Here is a 22,792-nt window from a genome sequence, read left to right on the forward strand (position 1 = left end):
AGATCTCTCCATTTGGGAGAGTTTTTGTCAGAAGATGAGTGGAAAAAGCACGATTTTCAGCATCTTTTAGTATATTACTTGGAATCTGAAAACAACTAATTTGAGAAACAACTTCATTGGAGAAACATTGTTCTTATCAAGAAGTCTAATATCAGGTTCTGTTGTTAGATGGTGTCCTGTGCTAATCATAATTTCTTGTTCTTGCTGTGCAGCATCTCTGAGGTCCTCATTTTCTGCCTGCACAGTCTCTAAATCAAGCGTAGATTCTGCAGCTATCGCTGCTGTTGGCATTTCTGTTTCTTGATTAATGATCCCTTCATTTTGAGACAGTGGCATGAAATGTCACTTGTGGGCACAAAGGTTTCATCACCAGAACTGGAAGTGTCACTGTCTAATGGCTGAGGCATCTTTTTTACAACAAATTATGTTATTGGCTTTCAACTCTTAACTGCTGCTTCATTCTGTTGCTTTCACCATCTCTTACTTGCACCACTTTCAAATCTTTGCCTCATTTTTATAAAGGAGTACATTTAAAACACAATACATTAATTCACTAAAGGCTATTGGTTATATAAAATTTTAATTCTATATATACTTCACATTATATAATAATGGTTGGGGGTGTTGTTTACTACAGCCTTATAGCCTTATTTCAAAGTCTTAAATTTCATCTGTTCATCTGCTAACATTTTCCTGTTTTTACATTCCTGTAATAACTGGTGAATTGTTTTGAATATGAACATGGGGTGATTTCCAGATTAGATATGAAGTTTATTAAACAACTAGAATAAAAAGTTTATCATCACAAAAAAAGCCTTTAAAAGTGAATCTAAAACTGGACAAAGAGGTAGCTTACAGCTGAGCCTGATATGGTTATTGTATATACAGACACATACGAAAAAACAGGAACACAAAAATCCCTATGCTGAGATAAACATCTAATTGAAAGGTTAAACTCACCTTCAGACTAACCAAAATCACCTTCCAGTAACAAATTAATTATTACTTTCAAAACCTCTAAACTATGTAAAGACTGTAAACAGGGTTTCATAATGTAGAATCCCTAATCACAGGAGCTTCTCCAGTCTCCAGTCACGTAGATGAAAACTCAGATGTGGCTGAAAAATTGGTGAAGTTCTGAGGTCTCACAATGATTTAAATCAATTTTTCAGGTATATATAGCTTCTTTTGTTGTCTCTGTTATAATTGCAAAGTGTATAAAAATGGAAATGACTTGGTAGAAAAATGTCAACATTTGAGTCCCCTATGTCTCCTGAGGCCTGGGCCAAATGGCCCTCATGTCCCTCCCTGCCCCCATAGGGCCTGGCGTAGGCCAACCCTCATTTATTGAAGCAGCTGTCTTTCCCTTCCCCCCCATAATGCAGTCAAGTCAGTCATTCAGAGGAATCTAAAGGAGCACAATATTTGAATTTGCATTGAGTTTTTCCATGTGAAGCACAAAATGCCTTGATTAAGTCTGCAAGTATCCATTAAGTTTGCAGAACTAGTATTTTGCCAAATAAATTGTACTTCACAGGGGACTGCACTCATATACCACAATGTATTCCTTCAGTAATGAATCCATCTTGTGTGTGTATGGAGCATGACTCACAGGGTTGTCTGACTTAGATGACTCCTGCAAACCCAATTTTTGAAGCTTCAATTTTAAAAGTTAATATTTGCGTTTATTTCACTTTAGCTTCTAGGAGGCTGACTTTCTTCTCCCTTCTCCACTGAGTTCACAGGAATTACTTTTCGTTCACCCAGATGTGTGAGGAGAATCACATGCCTAGCATAGCATTATGGCTCGATTTGCAGACTAACCCTACATTAAGTGATAATTCTTAAAGACTAAACTAAGAAACCAGGGCTGTGTCTACACTGTCGCGATCTTGTATAAAAGTAGCCACTCTTGCACAAAAACTTGCTGCCTGTCTACACTGGCCGCGTGTTCTTGAGCAAGTAATCTGATATTCTAATGTATGAAATCAGGGCTTCTTGTGCCAGAACTCTGACACTCCCACTTAGGAATAAGCTGTTTTGTGCAACTGTTCTTGCACAATAGGCCAGTGTAGACAGGCAACATGAATTTCTTGTGCAAGAAAGCCCTATGGTTAAAATGGCCATCAGAGCTTTCTTGCGCAACAGAGCGTCTACACTGGCATGGATGCTCTTGCGCAAAAGCACATATCTTGCGCAAAAGCATATGCCAGTGTAGACGCTCTCTTCTGGAAGAGTTTTTGCAGAAGAACTCTTACGCAAAAGAGTTTTTGCGTGAGAACGCGCCAGTGTAGACGTAGCCCTTGAGTGCTTGTTTATTGTTTCTCTTTAGAGAATTTTGGAGCAAAGCAATGAAAAATGGGCAACATTTAAACAGAAACACAATCATGTTTGATATTTTACTCTTGGTTTTATGATAAATTTAGATTTTTTTTTACTTAAAAGCAGTCCTGACAAATGCAGAAACAGTGAGCAGGATTTGCTACAGTATTTAAAGTGATTAATACAAGAGAGGTCTGTCTGCAAGTTGCAGGGTCAGGATTTTTGATGCTTCTCATATTTTCAGCTTTTTCGGGGGTTTTGATGGAAATATTGCAACATGGTCTCCACATCCAACACTCTCACTGGTATAGAAATGTATTGCCTGTCCCCTTTAGCCAGTCACAACATTTGTATAAAATACTGGAATGTACGTTTATCTTCTCCTCCATGCAGAGTTTAACATTGACATATTTATTATACTAGATGATATGTAAAACTGACATGTTACTTAAGCACAAAAAGAAAACCATATTTACTCTTTAAGAACTTTATTGGTTTTTCCACTAGCTCCCACTACCCTGAAATATGGTATTCTACTCATGCTTGTTAGCAGGACCATGGGGAGTCCATTCTTTTTCTAGTTTGTGGAGAGTGAGAGGCCGGAAGTCTGTTTAGATGGCAGAATCCCCCCACCTGGTAGTCCCACCCCAATACTCAGGAAACTTTAAGTCCTGTTTTTTGGGCAGCTTTCTGCCAGTTTGCTGGTTTTGAAGGATTGCCATCACCTTCTCTGATAACCATCCGGATTTGCCTGTGTTGATTAACTTATTAGCTACATCGAAGGAGCTATTGTCTCTGACCCTTAACTCATTCATAGCTGTGGTAAAGTGGGGTTATACATTACATCTTACATGTAAATGTATTTCTGTTATACTAAACAATTGTGCTTTCTAGGGAATGTTACTGTTAAGTTGTTATAGATCCCATCCAGAGCTTGCTAAAGAAAAGGTTAACTTCCCTTATGACTAGAAGAAAGAATATAATTACTTGTCCTTCATGTAGAATCCCAAAGCTTGACCAGCTGTGGAGAATTGAATCCTCATAGCACAGTATAAGAAGGAAATGAGTCGGAGGGCTGGGCTCTCAATCTAGTAGGAACAGGGGCTGAGCAGATTCTCTTACCCTTCCTTCCCTCCCCTCTTCCCTCCTCCCCCTTGCTGGAGGAACTTTGATGAAATGAGTCAAGTTTCACAACTTTGGTTTGGGCTTGGCTGAGGCAAGCCATGTCCTGTATCTTTGCTTTGTCTGAGAGAAACACTATTGTAGCTCACAGACATACCTCTGGGGTACGTCTAGACTGGCAAGATTTTGCGCAAAATCTTGCCGCCTGTCTACACTGGCCGCGAGTATTTGCGCAAGAACACTGACTTTGTACTGTACAAAATCAGTGGTTCTTGCGCAAATACTCCGACGCTCCCGCTAAGGGATAAGCCCTCTTGCGCAAGTATTCTTGTGCAAGAGGGCCAGTGTAGACAGCCAAGTTAATTTCTTGCGCAAGAAAGCCCGATGGCTAAAATGGCCATCGGAGCTTTCTTGCACAAGAGAGCATCTACACTGGCATGGATGCTTTTGCGCAAAAGCAAATCTTTTGCGCAAAGGCACATGCCGGTATAGACGCTCTCTTGCGCAAATACTTTTAACAGAAAAACTTTTCTGTTAAAAGTATGTGCGAAAAATCATACCAGTCTAGACACAGCCCTGGTGTTTTAAACTCCAGTTGTTCTATTTGGCATTATTTAATCCTCATATTGGAACTATCAAAGTGCTCCATAAGGTCTGATAGGCACCATTCTCTGCCTCTCTCTCTTCTCCTCCCTTCCCATTTTGTGCTGGAAGAGAGAGAGAGAGAGGAGTACTTGCCCAAAACACAGTGAGTTAATAGAAGAGCTGAGAACAGAACAAAGGTTTCCTGGTTTGTAGTTCTGTGATCCTAACCACTAGAACACTGTTTCTTTCCTATAAGGGTTCATTCCGTCCTTTTTTGTTCAGCTTTGGGGTTTAACTAAGACTCATGAAAAGGAAGCAAAGGGTGTCTAATGGAACTGTATACTTTAAGAAATAAAATAAAAAATGAAATCTAACTAATAGTATTTCTCTCTACTTTCCAGGTGTTAAAATACTGTGCATTGTTCATGATGTTGGTTGATTTATGTATTTATTTATTTATTTTTAGAAAATATGAAGAAGCCCTGGAGCCCTGATGTACCCCATGGTAATCATTCTTACACCCCAGATTTCACAAGTGTACCAGACAGGGAAAGTGAGACAGAATTAACACCTGATGACAGTGAGGAAAAGAAAGAGGAGAAAAAACACACCAATTTCACTTTGTGCAATGTTTGTAACATTCAGTTGAACTCTGCTGCTCAAGCACAAATCCATTATAATGGCAAATCACATCAGAAGAGACTAAAACAGCTCTGCAATGGGAATTTTAAAAATGACAATGGTAAGCTTTAAAATATATATCTTCTCTCTTGTGTGAGGTGTCTGCACTTGTCTGCTTAGTTCATGCAGCCCTATTGAAACAATTTTAACTGTTGGTTCTTCGCAATATTAACATAACTGACTTTTGACAAAAAAGATATGAAAAATGTTCCTTATTGGCAGTATTTTTCAGCAATTCTTTTTGCAATATTCTTGGTTTATATACGCTCCTACTTCAGTTTCTTTGTCAGTAAGAAATAGAAGCAGCAAAGTTGATATCCTATGCCTGTAGCACTGCGGGGTAGTATTAGTTTTAAGGCTTTTAAATGACTTAAATATGCCTCCTTCAAAACAGTGGAATTAAATTGTCAAAATTTTCTCTGTGCAAGCCAGGTGAACTTGTACCACAGTTGATCTCATTATGTGCTGTATGATGGGTAAACAGTATTATTGATATGGATCTGAAAAATCTAATGATATATGGTAAATATGATTAAAATATTATATAGGCCTGATCCAAAGCACATTGAAGTTAATGGAAAGAACCCTATTTGCTTCAGTGGATTTTGGATGAGACCAGACTCGAGTATTTAAGCCTGTTGCTAATGTTTTTTTTCCTGAGTTGTTTCAAAGATTGGTTTAAACTTCGGTGAACACAATGTTGTTGCCCCAGGGTCTTCCTATACTCAGCTTGCATCTTACATGGTTTAAACCTGTTTAGTGGCTTTTGCTGTTTTCAGAATTTTATTGAGCTGTAAAGCCTGTTTACTAAAGTGTTTACTTTTTATATTTTTAAGGCAGTAGCAAAACTTGCTGAAATTAATTGGCTATTTGCATAATTTACGCTGATTGTTGTTTTGCATATAGGGATAATACACTCATGCTGCGTGTAAAGATATCTTTGTTGCTCATGTATTTTACAATAGGTGGTAAGAAAATCATTCCAAGCCTGATCCTGTTTGATTTTCTCATCCAGGACTTAATCTATATCCCACTGAGGTTGATTTAAAGACTCTAATTGACTTCAATTGGAAATGATCAAAGATTTTAATGAGACCAACTGACATCTGTGGGAGTTGTGCATGAGTAGTTTTGGTCACAAGGTACAGTGTTTTCCTATATGTAAACGAGGTGAATAAGATGCTTGTAATATAAAAACAATTAGATTAGGTAAAGAAGCAGGAGGAACCAACCTGAAACAAGGAGGAAAAACTATAGGCTTTTTCTAGGATTAGTGTAATTATTTATTATTTGTATTGTAACAGCACATAGTTTTAGGACTGTTGTTATGGGCATTGTACAAACACTGAGCAAAAAAAAATATCTGCCCCAAAGAACTTAGTGTACTATTTTGTATACAATGCCTTAAATTCTTAGGCCCTGATCCTGCAACATGTAGTGCTCTGCTGAACTTTTATGCACATGCAGCTCTACATTCATAGAATCATAGGATATTAGGACAGGAAGGGACCTCGAGAGGTCATGGAATCCAGTCCCCTGATCCCATGGCAGGACCAAATACTGTCTAGACCTGTGGTCCCCAACCTGGTGCCCGCGGGCGCCATGGCGCCCGCCGGGCTCTTCACATGCGCCCGCGGAGCAATCTGGGCTGGCCCTACACCTGGGCAGGTGCCAGCCCCGTTCGCATGGCCGGTCCCGCCCCCGGGTGCGCCGCGCGTGCCCTGGCCCTGGCCCTGGCCCTGGCCCTGGCCCTGGCCCTGGCCCTGGCCCTGGCCCTGGCCCTGGCCCTGGCCCTGGCCCTGGCCCTGGCCCTGGCCCTGGCCCTGGCCCTGGCCCTGGCCCCGGCCCCGGCCCCGGCCCCACCCTTGGCCCCGCCCTCTGGTGCGCGGCGCGTACGAGGGAGGGCGCCGGGCACGCAGCGCTTATGGGGGGGGCGCCGGCCCCAGGTGCGTGGCTATGGGGGGGGGCCGCCCCTGGGCGCGTGGCTATGGGGGGGGCCGCCCCCGGGCATGCGGCTGGGGGGGCCGCCCCCGGGCGGGCAAGTGTCCCCGTCCCCTGGCGCCCGGCGGGCGAATGGCCACGCCCCCTGGCGCCCGACAACCTGAAAAGGTTGGGGACCACTGGTCTAGACCATCCCTGATAGACATTTATCTAACCTACTCTTAAATATCTCCAGAGATGGGGATTCCACAACCTCCCTGGGAAATTTATTTCAGTGTTTAACCACCCTGACAGTTAGGAACTTTTTCCTAATGTCCAACCTAAACCTCCCTTGCTGCAGTTTAAGCCCATTGCTTCTTGTTCTATCCTCAGAGGCCAAGATGAACAAGTTTTCTCCCTCCTCCTTATGACACCCTTTTAGATACCTGGAAACGGCTATTATGTCCCCCCTCAGTCTTCTCTTTTCTAAACTAAACAAACCCAATTCTTTCAGCCGTTCTTCATAGGTCATGTTCTCTAGACCTCTAATCATTCTTGTTGCTTTTCTCTGGACCCTCTCCATTGAAGTCAGTAGGGCTTTCTGTGGCTGCATCCAGTCTGTCTGCATGCTACAATTTACAGAACAGAAGCCTTACGTGATGTACCCCTCATTTCTGTGTGTGTGTGTGTTTTCTTCAAACTAAGTAAGTGCATATCTTACATTTTACAGTACTAAAATCCATTTCTTGGTGAAACTGAACCTGTGCTAACTTTCTAATAATAGAAAAGCAAACACCTTTGTTCCCACCCCACTGCCCTGGGGTCTTGTTCCTGCCCTTCACATTTTCCAAAGCCCTGCTCTCACTTACTCCGTACCCCCCAAGGTTTCTCGCTCTCCTTCACCATGATTCACACATTTTCCCAGTGCCTTTGCAATCAATGTAGAGGAGTATGCTTTTGTGATGCTAGTGCACAATCACAAGATTAGTGAAAATATCGGAGAGCTATTGTTCCTTGTTTTGTTGTCTGTGAATTATTCCCACAAAACAAGAAAAGTTTGAATGTTTAAGATTGTGAGAGGAGTAATAGAAATGGGGAATAGATTTATGTTCAGTAACAACCCATGTCTTACTTCCAAACACATTTGCAGTAGACTGCTGAACAGAAGATTAGGATTTAGCTGTATTATCTTTGACTGTATAATTATAACTTCTCACTACAGTCTTTATCTTCAAAATAGAAACCCAATATACTAAATATCTGACTAGATATAAACCTAATGGTAAAAAGTCACTATACTTTAGTATCTATACATTATTTAATTATAAATTACTTGGTCTCAAATATAAAGCCTGCTTATCAGGAAAAATAGTGTATAAACAGCAACACTACCATGGTAAAAACTGCAGCTCTGTGCAGGTATTGAATTTTTGAAACTAAGAAAAATATTTTAGTGCTTTCATTAAAGTAATTGCTTAATGCAATGTGAACTCGTGAGGTGCTGCTATAACTAAAACTGCTTCCCTCTGCAATAGTTTTTGTCAATATTTTAAATAAGGGAGAAAATACTGGCATATAGAAGATGGAGAATGTATAAAAATGCATATAAGACTACTTCCCATGACTTAAAAATTGCATCCTAAGGCATTATTTGTTCCTTTGAAATGTAGGAGCTATTTATTTCAGATAGGCAGTTGGCCTGAGATCTTTAACCAAGCTCTGATTATTCAATTCCTGAATTCACAACACAGACCAAGAATTATTAAATATAGTGAGTCCTATTTACTGTATTATAAACTGAAATCTAAGTCTTTCAGGAACGAGGAGTAACGGTAGTTCGGAAAAGGAAACCTAGTCTGAACTACCTAGTCCGTGCCCCGTGTAGCCGCGCGGCACGGAGTCCGCACTAGCGGACATTTAAAAATGGCGGCACCTGGCAAGATGCAAATGAAGCCCGGGAAATTCAAATCCCGGGCTTCATTTGCAACTCCGGTTGCCTACATTACCACCCTAGTTCGAACTAGGGTGGTAGTGTAGACATACCCATAGATATGGATATCTAGAGAGAGCTATGTAGCTGTATCTCACAAGTAGCCATACCAGGATGGTGTCCACTAGGTGAGATGCTTCCCATCTAAATAGCTGGTTGTGAAGAGCACATTCAGGGTAATGGGCCATTGGGGAAACAATAGGCTCTAGATGAAGCTTATTCCACACCTGGTAAGCCTTCCACTGGATGTTTTATCCAGCCGGTAAGGAATGGATGCTATGAGTCTGCAAGGGCATGTGACCGGCCAACATGACTCCGGATTCAGTTTTAGGGAATTTCTCCTCCCCCAAACTAGGCTGGGACCTGTTTCTGAAACAAAGGATTCCTGCCGTATATTAAAGCTACATAAGGCAGGGAGTGATCTCATCTAATCTGTTGTTCTTCACGCCCCTAAAACTGAACACCTAGGAGAGGCTACGAAAGAAAAGGAGGTAGCACAAGGTATTCCAAGCTGAAAAACAAGTGAAGCTTGTGCCTTGAGAATCCACAAGACCTGCTTGAATCAATAACTATTTTTTTAAATAAAGCTTAAAATGTTGCAAAATCAAAACACAATATTTTGTTCATTTAAACAAAACCTTTTTACTGGGCCCAAACAATGCTTATTACAACTTAAAAACAATGCTGGAAATGCTTATTACAACTTAAAAACAATGCTGGAAATGTTTGGGTGTTGATTGATCCAAACACTCTCTTTAAAATGTATCTGAATTGCCATCAAACAGAACAGTAAGTGAGAGGGGCGTTCTTAAAGCTCTGAATTCAAGTCACTTGTGGTCCAAGCTTCCTTTTTTAATCTCACATTCTCAGCTGGTTTCTTCCAATCAGTAAGCAGTCAATTCAGGATGATTTGCCCTCTGGTTTAAACCTCTATATCGTGAATCCTAAAGCTGATGGCCTCAGCTGAGCACTACAACAGGCTCTTTGTACATTTTCTGTAATGACTTTCAAACGTCGTAGCTATCTCTGGACATGTTATATTATCTAAGTGCTATGCACCATCACAAGGACACTGTCTGCCACTGCGACCAAATGCTAATTTTTGCTCTTGTGGCAATACACTTTTCTGCTTCCTTTTTCATCATACTATTATGCCTGTTACTGAAATATTAAAATTTCCTTCTGCTTATGAAAATACCTTACAAAATACTCTCTTTTGATAGCATTTACTGTGCTTACAACATTTACTTTTTAATTAGGATTTGATGAATTCCATGATGTATCTATTGTATTGATTTTATTGTTCAGTTCCAATGTCCAGCTTTTATAAGTAGTTCTTGAAAGAGTTTTGAGTGTGGAAAGTCACTTTTAGTGGTAGAGAAAGAACAGTGTGTTAGTAGTATATTAAGAATTACTTACATATTGATGTATTGATTCTGATGTTAAGCTAATCCAGATATATAAGCTTCCTTTATGTCACACCTACAAAGCAAATGTAGTTAAACAGATGTATTTGTCCAGGTTTTAGTAGAGAGATATGACATGATTTGGAGATCCAGAGGCTAAGTTCAAGCTTTTTAGCAACTGTGAGAGAAAAGTATTGACCGTCTCCAGGATCTTTTTGGTCATCTATAATGACACATTGGCAGTCATATATGCCATTTTTGCTTATATATGCCTTTGAATATAAGTAAAAATTGCACTTGAAAGGGAATCCTCAGAACTGTCATTTATGTTAAAATTCGACACTCTCCGGGGGGGGGGGGAGGCGCGGATTGAACAAAGACCCCAACTATCTTACCCATTACCAGGATAGCTTCCCCAATTATCACCTCTAATACCATTAGCTCACAGACATCTAACTTTCCCCACCTCTAATATCATTAACTCACAGATACTTACCTTCCTTCCTTCCCCCCACCCCCCGCATCCTCCTTCTGTTCTGAAATGTGATTTGTCCTTTTCATATGTGTTCATTTTTTTTAATTGTATCCTTTGGTATATATGGTTGTGACTATTTTCTTCCACTATTTGATCTGAGGAAGTGGGTCTGGCCCACGAAAGCTCATCATCTAATAAACCATCTTGTTAGTCCTGCATTTTACTTCAGCTACACCAGACTAACATGGCTACATTTCTATTACTATTTAGCATGTAAGTTACTCTCAGTATTGTACAAATGTTATAGTCAGCTGCTCTTGAATTATACTGCAGAGCTATCCCAGCAAATTCCCCATCTCAGACTTTTCCCAGAATGTGTGTCTTGTACTTGTCTTATCACACTCTTAATAATAGAATACCATTGAGAGAAATATTTTTGGAAGTTAATTCCACTGATTTCAATTACAACACAAAACAACAAAATGTACAATGCTCACTTTATTTTTATGAAGAATTTTTGTATTGGAAAATAAAATAAAAAGTGTTTTTCAATTCACTAAATACAAGTACTATTGTGCAATCTCTTTATCGAGAAAGTTGAACTTACAAATATATGTACTCCAACAAAAATAAAACAATGTAAAACTTTAGACTCTACCAGTTACTGAGACTACTTCTTGTTCAGCCAGTCTCTCACACAAACAAGTTGGTTTACATTTACAGGTAATAATTCTGCCCATGTGTTGCTTACGTCACGTAAAAGTGAGAAAAGGCCTTCATATGGCATTGTTGTAGCTGGCATTGCAATATATTTACATGACAGATGTGCTAAAGATTCATATGCCCCTTCATGCTTTAATCTCCATTCCAGAGGACATGTATCCATGATTATTATTTGTTTAACGATCTAAAATGATGCAGACCCATGCATGTTCATTTTCATCATCAGAGTCAGATGTTACCAGCAAAAGGTTGATTTTCTTTTTGAGTGTTTTGCATTCCGCAGTTTCCACATTGGAGTGTTGCTCTTTTAAGATGTCTGAAAGCATGCTCCACATCCTTGTCCCCCTCAGATTTTGGAAGGCACTTCACAGTTTTAAACCACAGTCAGTGCTATAACATGAAATAAATGGCAGAATGTGGGCAAAACACAGATCAGGAGACTGAGTGGTCTTGTAGGCTCCAAAGTTCTACATTGTTTCATTTTTTAGTGTAGTTATGTAACAAAAAAAAAAAAAAAAAAATCTACATTGTATGTTGTGTTTTCACAATAAAGAGAGAGCCCCAGTATACTTGCATGAGATGAATTGGAAACATACCATTTCCTGTGTTTATAATTATTACAGTGCAATTATTTGTAATGAAAATAAAGTAAACACTGTACACTTTGTATTCTGTGTTATAATATAAATCAATGTATTTGAAAATGTAGAAAAACAATCAAAATAAAAAATAAATTTCATTTATCCTATTGTTTAACAGTGTGATTAAAACTGTAAAATTATAATGAATTTTTGAAATGTATCATGTGAGTTAATTGCAATTAATTGACACCATTACTGGAAGCCTATTCAAAAGCTTAACACCCCATAGAGTTGGAAAGATTTTCCTATTTTCCAACCTAACTCTCTCTTGCTAGAGATGAAGCCAATAACTTGTTTTCCTATCTTCACTCAACATGGAGAGCTAGTTGATTGCCACCCTCTTTATAACCTCCATTAACATACTTGAAGATTATCAGATCCTTCCTCAGCTGTCTTTTCTCAAGAGCAAACATAGTTAACATGTCTCAGAGGGGTAGCCATGTGTGTCTATAACTCTAAAAATGAGTAATCCTGTAGCATCATCTGATGAAGAGGGTTTTACCCACAAAAGCTCATGATTCTATATATTTTTGCTAGTCTCTATGGGGCCACAGGCCTACTCGTTTTTATAGTTTATAAGGAACCTCATTGGAGTTCTCTGGCAAACTCATGATACCTGCTGGGGAACTCAAGTGAGCATTCAGCTACCCTGCTAAGCCTTAGAGAGGTTGGAATGCTAATACATGCCTTCAGTTGAACCAAAGATTATCATTATGCCTAGGGGATTACCAGGCCTGAAGTTTTTTCTCTCTTCCTTATGAACTCTCACCTTCTATTGAACCCTGCCTCTTGGCTTTTAATCTTTTTCAACCCCTATTTCTCATTCTATTGCTATTCCCAAACTTTCTTCTCCCAATATTCCCTTGTTTTTTGATCCTTGTGGTGTCCTCTTCTTTTCTGACAAACCACTACATTCTCTCCACCTGAATCTGTGCTTAAAACCTGCTCCTTCTGTAAAGCTGTCAACAATCCTGTCCCTACTGCCAAAAACCCTACTGGGCTCCTAGGTAAGGTGGGGGACTGACTCTAGGAACCTGGAAAGGGCGGGGCCTCAGACAGAAGAGAAAGGACTGGAGGCTAGCCTCTTGTAGCCAGCCCTTCAGCACTGCCTGGCCTGTGAGGTCTGGGCTCCAGCAGCAATGTAAAGGGTCCAGGACGCTGGATGCTGCTGGTGTTGAAATAGCAGTAGCAGCCAGGATCCTTAGACCTTTTTAAATCAGCGGGCCATGGGGCAGCTGCCCTTTTTGTACCCCTTCCTCCTCCATCCATGGCCATAGCCATTTGGTGTATTATTTAGCGTAACTGAAATGTCTGTCCAATTTTAAATGAAAATTTTAGGTAGGGATTGTTTTAATGTGTTTGGGGCACATCAAGGATACTTGAAACCCAAATATTAACATAGTTGTATTCCTTTCAGCTACTCTAAGAATTATCTCATGTCTCATTTGCATTATTCTGGCAGTATGGAGATTCTTAGTCTGTCATTCTCCACTTCTTCCTGAGTGTGGCATCAGTATCATTTCGGAGAGAACTAACCTTTAAGCAGTACTTGTAGTTTAAAGCTCTTGCCTGTTGAATCCTGATTTGTGAGGCATCCAGTCTCGGTCGATATTGAAGCCAATGATATAAACAGAATGTGATGACTGTGAATTCTTTCCAAACCCCGTCAGTCATTACATGTCTTCCTTTTCAATATGATGTCTTTTTCTGCCTTGGCATCTGGCAGGCGACAGATCATGAGTCATGACCACATACCATACTTATTAACATTTCAAGATATTAATTTCTCCACAACTGTCCAGATTTTCTTCCACCCTGAGGAGAGGTATATGTACACCATTTACATCTTAAAGCTACATTTGCTTGTTCCACCTCTTGTGGGTGTATTGTAATACAAAGGAAGTACAGAATTGAAGGTTCTGTTTGGTAATATATCTTGCATGGGTCATTACGATTTCCTTTCTCTTCTGCCCACAATAATCCAGGTAGCACTTTCCTCTGTTCTTTTCACTCAAAAGCTACCCTGTTCTTGGAAGTTGCCTTTCTAAATTTATCATCAGCTAATGTTTCATTCATTAACTAAAGCAAATTTGTTGCTAAAGGTAGAATCCTGGTTTTGAACTCAATGTCAAAATTGTCACTTACTTAATCAGAGTGAGGATTTTGTCCTAGATGTCTTTTTGTTGAGGAGTGTAAAGCTGGCACTGCATGCACTCTCAGTGCTCCAGGTCACTTCAGCCAGGGAGCACAAAGTGTAAAGTTGCTAATAGGTAGTTGAGGTGCCTTTTATGCTCTTAGTTCTCAAACTCACAGAACCACATTAATCTCTGCTGTGTTAGTATAATTTTATTTTTATTGTGGTAATGCCTAGAGGCAAACCAGGTCAGAAGAAGCCCTTTGTGCTAGGTCATGTACATACAATGGGTTTACGGCAAGGATGAATTTGGTCTACTGTCTTCTTCTTCTTCTTCTTTTTTTTTTTTTTTTTTTTTTTTTACAAATGTCATTACAATTAAGGAATATAAACTATTACAGTTCAGAACTCAGTCTTTTCCAAATTTCGTCTCCTCACACTATTAGCAATGACAGAGGAAAAAACAAATATTGCAGTCCTCTCTGCAGGCTCTCTATTAATCAAACATATATTAAAATAAATTTCTCTGTTCCTGATGATGCACAAGAGTACAAATATTAAGTGCATTTCAATATAATTCAAATAAAATGTTTAACTTATAAAGTAAATTATTTAATCTATTAAGAATAGAACCATTGACATATTTATTTATAGACCAAATAGCTCAGTTTAACCATTGGCACATTCATTAAAAGTAAGTTTGAGTGTTTTTGGCATGAAAATACATGATGATTGGTTAAAATCTGTTTTATGTTGAATAAAACATATGGAATATACAGTTAAAAATGTGGCATTTGAAACACGGAAACAGAAGTTCAGTATATTAGCACTAGTGTGCCCTGTATTTGAACTTAAAATATCTCACTTCTACAGAATAAAAGTGGTGATGATAATTCTTTACTGTACTTCCTTTTTTACTTTATCTCTGACTTTTTTGATGTCAATGGATCTTGTTACATACAGACATTAAAAATCTGAAGGAAAAATCCTGGAAGTGCCACATTTGGAAAATAATGTATTATCCTGACTTGGATAACTAACATTTAAAGACTTATTACTTTTCAGAAATGTTGTTTCTGGAGAACAGCTGTGAACATCCATAGTGCTGTGAACATCACAAATTAAAACTGTGTAAGTTCAGAAGAAAGCAAGCAGTATTTCTGGAGATAAAAGTATGAGCACTTAAATAAGAGAGGCTGACCCAGCATACAGGACCTGAATGCTAGTCAGAAACAAAATATTTCAACTGTACTATCAAACTTGGGATAATAAAACAGGGAAGGTTTTTGCCCCAGTAATCATTCTTTCTGTCTCCTTTGTTTCTATGAAAAACACTTGTTTGTATGTAGTTATAAATTAGCCATAACATTTTGCAGTGCAAGCTGAAAATACACCTAGGCTGCAAAGATTCAGTCCAGGAACTTATGCTCTCTTATGTTCAGGACATAGGCAGAAATTGTTTGCCCCCTGTTTTGACTTCTCTGAATTATAATGTACAGTCTGTTCCATGGACCTCTCTGAAAGAAATGACAAAAAAAGGCATTATAGAGCGTGCACCACATCTAAGTTTATGCACATACATTTCTTAACATTACAGAGGTTTCCAGCCATGCTCCCTATTAGGTTATGTTTATTCTTAATAGAAATACTTAGAGTGTGGGGCTAGCTTGAGACAAAATAGTAGTGTTGTACTTTTTGTGTGGTTACTGGATCAGATATTCATCATGCCTATTTGCAGGTGCTCAGAAGAATTCGGTTGAATTGATTTTTGTCAAAAATCTGGAATAAATTAATTATTTTGGCTCATCAATTAACAGTATCTAATTGTGCTTTAATTTGCTAGGCAAGCAATATGGACAAGATTTTCAATTTTTCATCAATAGGAATTGGGCTAAAACAACCTTGAGCCCAATTAATCAAATCAGATATGATTGTGTATCAGAATATTTTTCTTTCGTTTTTAATTTTTTCTATAGTTTTTATTTTTTCTCCAATATAATTTTCAAAAATTAATAATAAAATATCATCCACTATGTTTTCCAGTAATAAAATGGGTCTGACTTAAGCCCAGGAATGCAAAATAATTGAGACTAAAGTGTCTGACTGTACCAGGGTCTTAACATTGCTAAAATGTTAATATTTTTATTCATGTGTCATTAGTGTGTTCTTTTTTGTCTGACATCTTTTGACAGATATGTGTGACACCCTGAGTAAGTTAGCTGCTTATAGTATCACTAATTCTAGTCATACTTTTATGCAACAATGGTTTTTGTCAATAGGAATATCAAAAGGTATAATTGCAATTCAATGTCGTTAAAATATATCTGGGATTTTAGTGAGAACAAATGTACAGCCTATTATCATTAAATTTTGGCTTGGATTGAAGAGTAAATTTCATGCAATTGTTTTAGGCCTTGCCAATAATAACAATGCTTACTGTACTACAGATAATCATGGAGAAAGCTCAAGAAATCTGTCAAAACTGATCCCCTGTTACTCATGTGTAAATCTATCACCGTACTTTATTGTTTCTGGATACAATAACTGTTTCCATTTAATCTGTTTTGACAGGATTGTTCATGCTCTACAGTCACTCTGCTATAGTTAAGATGGCATTAAAGTATTGTGGTTGAGGCACTAGGTGCAATGCACAATGGCAGAAGTGATGCATTTATAATGCATTTTCCAAAGAACAAAATCATCCAATCAAATAACATGTCTGCTTCACCTTTGACAACCCTTCCATATATTGGTAACCTTTGAAATACGCTTCATTGTGAAGGTAGCATCTCCACATTTTTGAGCATCGGCTACAGTAGACAAACTTAGGCATGATAGTAGTAAATATGGAAGGCACAATGAGGGGTTGTGAAATATGCTCATTTCATGGGTTTCCTGTGCAAATCAGTTGCCAAAGGCTTCCACTGGCCTTCCAGACTGTTCCTGAGTAGGGGTGGTGATCCCTATACCCCAAAGATGCCTATAAAAGGCCTTGGAGAAGAGGAATCCATTTTGAAGCACTTGGAAGAGGAGAAAGGGATCATAAAATAGTCAACATGGATTCACCAAGGACAAGCTCTGCCTGACCAATCTGATTAGCTTCAATGATGAGGTAACTGGCTCTGTGGACATGAGGAGGTCAGTGAATATGATATACCTTGAGTATAGCAAAGCTTTTGATATGGTCTCCCACAATATTCTTGCCAGCAAATTAAGGAAATATAGATTGGATAAATGGACTGTCGGGTGAATAGAAACCTGGCTAGGTTATCAGGCCTAATGGGTAGTGATGGATGTCAGGTTGGCGGTCAGTTTCAATTTGAGTGCACCAAGAATTGGTTCTAGGGCCGGTTTTGTTCTACATCTTTATTAATGACCTGGATGAAGGGATGGATTGCACCCTCAGCAAATTTGCAGATGACACCAAGCTAGGGGGAGAGGTAGATATGTTAGAGGGCAGGGACAGAGTCCAGAGTGACCTGGATAGATTGGAGGATTGAGTCAAAAGAAATCTGATGAGGTTCAACAAGGATAAGTGCAGAGTCCTGCTCGTGGGATGGAAGAACCCCAAGCACTGTAACAGGCTGGGACTGACTTGCTAGGCACCAATTCAGCAGAAAAGGACCTGGGGATTACAGTGGATGAGATGCTGGATATGAATGAACAGTGTGCCCTTGTAGCTGAGAAGGCTAATGGCATATTAGGTTGCATTAGGAGGAGCATTGCCAGAAGATCTAGAGAAGTGATTATTCCTCTTTATTTGGCACTGGTGAGGCCACATCTGGAGTACTGTGTCCAGTTCTGGGCCCCCCACTACAGAAAGGATGTGGACACATTGGAGAGGGTCCATCAGAGCATAACCAAAATGATTAGGAGACTGGAGCACATGACCTATGAGGAGAGGCTGAGGGATTTGGGTTTGTTTAGTCTGCAGAAGAGAAGAGTGAGGGGGGATTTGATAGCAGCCTTCAACTTCCTGAAGGGAGGTTCCAAAGAGGAAGGAGAGAGGCTGTTCAGAACAAGGAGCAGTGGTCCTAAGTTACAGTGGGGGCGGTTTAGGTTGGATATTAGGAAAAACTATTTTACTAGGAGGGTGGTGAAGCACTGGAATGGGTTACCTAGGGGGTGCTGGAGTCTCCATCCCTAGAGATTTTTAAGTACCAGCTTGACAAAGCCTTTGCTGGGATGATTTAATTGGGATTGGTCCTGCTTTGGGCAGAGGGCTGGACTCAATGACTTCCTGAGGTCTCTACAAGCTCTTTGATTGTGAGAGACTCTGATGCTAGAAATTAGGGCTAGAAAGAGAGAGAGAATTTTCTTACCCTATCCTTCCAATATGGCAAGATGAAGTGCTAGAACCCTGCTGGCCCTTTTCTGAGAACCCCCAGGAGGAAAAAAGAGATCAGAGAACATCAGTAACATGCCTTCACAGTGCTTTTTGTTGTGTTCTCCCTCTCTCCCCCCAGGAGAAAAGAGAGAAGAGATTGTGGAACTGATGATGGGAGAACTTGGGGGGGGGGGGGGGGTGAAGAAAGCATGGACAAATTCAAAGATGATATTTGAAATGGCAGGGAGGGAAAACTTGGTTTGACAGAGGTGTGGGGTTTTTTTTTCAAGGAAAGTAAAAAAATAAGTTAAACTGAAAAGATAAACTTAAATGTAGGAAAGGGTTGATAATAAGTAAGTTAGGGCGATTTGAGACTTTACAAAAAAAAGAGATGTAAAATGAATTGAAAATCTGAGAGAATAGCATATAATGAGAACTCCCATTGACTGCAGTAGGGATAGAGATTTCACTCTTTATGTTCACTTCTTGTCCCATGGTTTGTCACATGAATTACCTGCTTAGATTGTGGATTCTTACAGGCAGGCACCTGTATATTGTATGAAAATAGTTAGGGGTGCTATATATAAGAATTTTTCATGAGATAGGTTTCAAGGTATAGTTCATGTATAGTGTATCTGACATTCTGTGTGCAGGATAAACTAAAAAAAACAACAAATGGTCTGGTAGCACTTTAAAGACTAACAAAACATGTAGATGGTATCATGAGCTTTCGTGGGCACAACCTACATGTTTTGTTAGTCTTTAAAGTGCTACCAGGCTATTTGTTATTTTTTAAGTTTATCCAGTACAGACTAACTCAGCTACCCCCTGAAGATTCTGCGTGCAGTAACTAATACTCATACCTCCGCCCCCCAGGAGCTTGGGGTATTGTATTGCAATCAGGCAGAAAAGCTAGTTCTCCCATTTGGGCTCCTGCTGCATACCTTCTGTCTCATTAAAGGGGCTTTAATAGGATCAGTGACAGGAGGAATTACTCCTCATAATTTCAAGATAGGATTTGTGTCTCATTATCTTCAATGACAGTTTTACCTGAGTAAACTGTTGAGGGGCAAGAGAACTGTACGAGAACTGTTCCATGCAGACCAGCCTAGGGTAAAGGATCTGTTGACATCAGTGAAAATATTGTCTGACAGTTGGGATTGATTGATTCAGATTTGAATAAGGATTTCAGGATTACCTCCCCCTGTCTCCTGTGGTGTAGATGCCACAGTTTTTATATGTGTTTTTTAAATTCAGAACTCTAGTCAGCAACTTCTCACAGCACTAAAGTTAGAAAACCCAAAATCACTCTGATCCAAGCCTCAGGGTAATCAAAACTGAAGAAGTCCCCTTTCCTTCTATTTCTTGTTCTTTGTGAAACAAATGTAAATATTTAAAAAAAAAAAAACAATCTTTTGGCAGAAGAGGGATCTGTCTCCTTTTGGGGATTAGATGGTTTGATCATTACATTACTGAGTAGTGCAACATATAATTCCTCTTGTTAAAAGTTTGGTGATATTCGAAAGAAGTTTCTCAGGGAAATATGACATTAGATACTCATACTTTGATGGGGGAAAAACCAAAAACATTGAAATCTGAAAAAATGTCATAGTATCTACAGAAAATTGCTAGCATCAATTATATTTCCATCGGGTTTTCTAATATATAATCCCACAGATATATTGATGTCAAGACAATATTAGAGCTGATATGTTGACAATCTGTGTGACTTATCTTGATCTCCATTTAGGACTGAAAGTGTCTAAACATTTCTGTGTGGTTCTATACATAGGTTGAGATTTTGGCTTTAACTGGGAATTTAAAAAATGAAACCAAAAGGGCCTTCTAAGGGGTTTGGAAACATATGAAGAAAAGACTTTATTTTTTCCTCAGAGTCATTTCAGAAAAATTGGTTTAATGGTTGTTTGACATTTCCCCCAGCTCTTGCAATTTGGTACCCCGTTCTCCGTTGTGTCTGTATTTTAGGCTGTCTCTAGACTACACCTCTGTCGACAGAGAGATGTATATTAGGCACGTCGAAATTGCTAATAAAGCAAGGATTTAAATATTCTGTGCTACATTAGCATCAACATGGCCACCATTTTTTTCAAAACTGAGCTTTTTTGAAAAAAAAAACCAGCAGTCTAGATGCAGATCTGTTGACAATAAACTTTTTCCACACATCCTATATTCCTCAAAAAATGAGGTTTTCAGGATCTGTCGAAAAAGGGTTTATTTTTGACAGATCCACATCTAGATTGCCATTTTGTTTTGTTTTTTCAAAAAACTCAGTTTTGAAAAAAATGGGAAAAAGCGGTGGCCATGTTTATGCTAATGAAGTGTGGGATATTTAAATCCCTGCTTCGTTAGCATTTTCGATGTGCCTAAACTACATCTCTCTGTTGACAGAGAGGTGTAGTCTAGACACAGCCTTAGTGATTAACTTGCCTAGTCAACTCCACTTACACAGGTCCTATTAATTCCTTATTTAGGCAAAACTCTTGAATGTTAATATCCAGAAAGATTGGACAGGCTCTTTGCTTATATGAGTCTCTTCCAAAACCACCAAGTTAATGGTAACATACTGTGGTTAGCCTTGTGAAGATGAAATGTTTTCGCTTTTGTGGCATTTGAACTCAGGATTCTAAGGAGTCTACTCATTGCAATCCAAGCATTAAGCCAGTGCTCTGGAATGAATCTGAGAGAGAGCTTGTCTCGTGCTCTTACCCCTTTTTTGCTTGCACTGAACACACCCAGCAAGCAAAAGAAGATCAGTTCTTTGTATTCCAACCATGTCCTTCTATAAATGAATAGCACTGCTAGTAACTTTATATGGACCATTATAGAATTATCAAGAAATATGAAATGCTTACTGTGTAAATGGGTTGACACTTTTCTGCTCCCTTTCCACTGAATAAATTCAATTATTAGTTATGTCATCTGTAGAGACATTATTTCTAACAAACCCCTTAGAAGCCGTCAGCCTTATTTCTGAATTTCCCTCTGCCAAAACAATGAGTCCTGTGGCACCTTAAAGATGAATGGATTTATTTGGGCATAAGTTTTCATGGGTGAAGACCCACTTCACCAGATGCATGGAGTGGAAATTCTAAAGGCAGGCCATAAATATACTAGCACATGAAAACAAGGGACTTATCTTATCAAGCGGAGGACCAGTACTAACTGGGCCAGTTCACTCAGTGTGGATGTGGCCCCACTCCCAACAATTGATAGGAGGTGTGATTGCCAAAACAGGGAAAGTGGCTTTTATAGTGAGCCAACCATTCCCAGTCCCCGTTCAAACCCAGTTTAATAGTGTCAAGTTTGCCAATGAATTGCAGTTCTGCAGTTTGTCTTTGAAGTCTGTTTCTGAAATTTTGTTGTTGTTAAGGACAACCTCTTATAAATCTTTGAGTGTCCAGAGAGACTGAAGTGCTCTCCTAGTAGTTCTTGTAAGTTACCATTCTTAATGTCCGATTTATGTCCATTTATTCTTTGCATAGAGACTGTCCAGTTTCACCAATGTACATAGCAGAAGGGAGTTGCTGGCACTTGATAGCACATTAGGGCTTTGTCTACACTGCCAGTTTTGCTGACAGTGAGTATGCAAATGAGTGTGGTTTAGCATATTGCTGAGCCTCATTTGTATAATTTATGCATGCCGTTTTTGCGTAAAGGGTTTTTGTGTGGAAAAAAAGTAGTGTGGACATTTTTTTTGCACAAAACCCCTTTTTCTGCAAGATACTTATGAAAAACCCCTGCTTACATAAAAAACTACTTTTTTTCCTGCAAAAACCCTTTGCATAACAAAAATGGTGTGCATAAATTATGCAAATGAGGCATAGTGATATGCTAATCCTTGCCTCATTTGCATACTAGCTGCCAGCAAAACTGGCAGTGTAGATGTAGCCTAGATGTGCAGCTGCAATAGATATGAAGGTGAATGAGCCTAACATATCTACTCCTCTGATACTTGCATCTTAATACTGAATGGCTTAGCAGCCAAATTTCCATGGTATTTGTAGTATTACTGAGAAGTTATTAGTCTTTCTACCTTATGTGGAGATCAAGATAGCAAGTTATTTACAGATTATTCACATGTCAGGCCTAATATTATCATACGCTCACTAGATCATTTTATCTGTGGAATCATAGGCACTGACTTCCCCTAAGTGAGGGAGTGCTCAGCTTGAACAATAAATGTGGGTTACTAACTGCTTCTGAACAGTTTTGACTTCTGATGAAAGTACTGAATGTGGATATATGAGAAGAGGATCAGACATTCATGGTTTTATTCATTTTGCTGAATGGAAAGCTGTAGGCCAGCTGATTGGGGGGGAGTAAAGGACGCATTTGCTCTGGGACCCAGGGATTCAAAGGTGTTTGGGGTTCCTGGGAAGCAGCAGTGTCGGCCACAGCCCCAAGGTCTTTAAATCACCACCATGGCACCATGTGGAGAATCCTGG

General features: G+C 39.2%; 1 protein-coding gene across 4 annotated transcripts in view; it reads left to right on the top strand.

Moving 5' to 3' along the window:
* Positions 1 to 22,792, top strand: part of ZNF385D (zinc finger protein 385D) — a 653,382-nt gene that overhangs the window by 142,153 nt on the left and 488,437 nt on the right. For all 4 annotated transcript variants that reach the window (XM_075922065.1, XM_075922066.1, XM_014579132.3 and 1 more), the window contains exon 2: positions 4,496 to 4,771. In XM_075922065.1, the coding sequence (XP_075778180.1) occupies positions 4,496 to 4,771 (276 nt within the window). The remainder of the gene's footprint in view (positions 1 to 4,495; positions 4,772 to 22,792) is intronic.

This window comes from Pelodiscus sinensis, chromosome 2 (assembly GCF_049634645.1).
Source record: "Pelodiscus sinensis isolate JC-2024 chromosome 2, ASM4963464v1, whole genome shotgun sequence".
Lineage (NCBI taxonomy): Eukaryota > Metazoa > Chordata > Testudines > Trionychidae > Pelodiscus > Pelodiscus sinensis.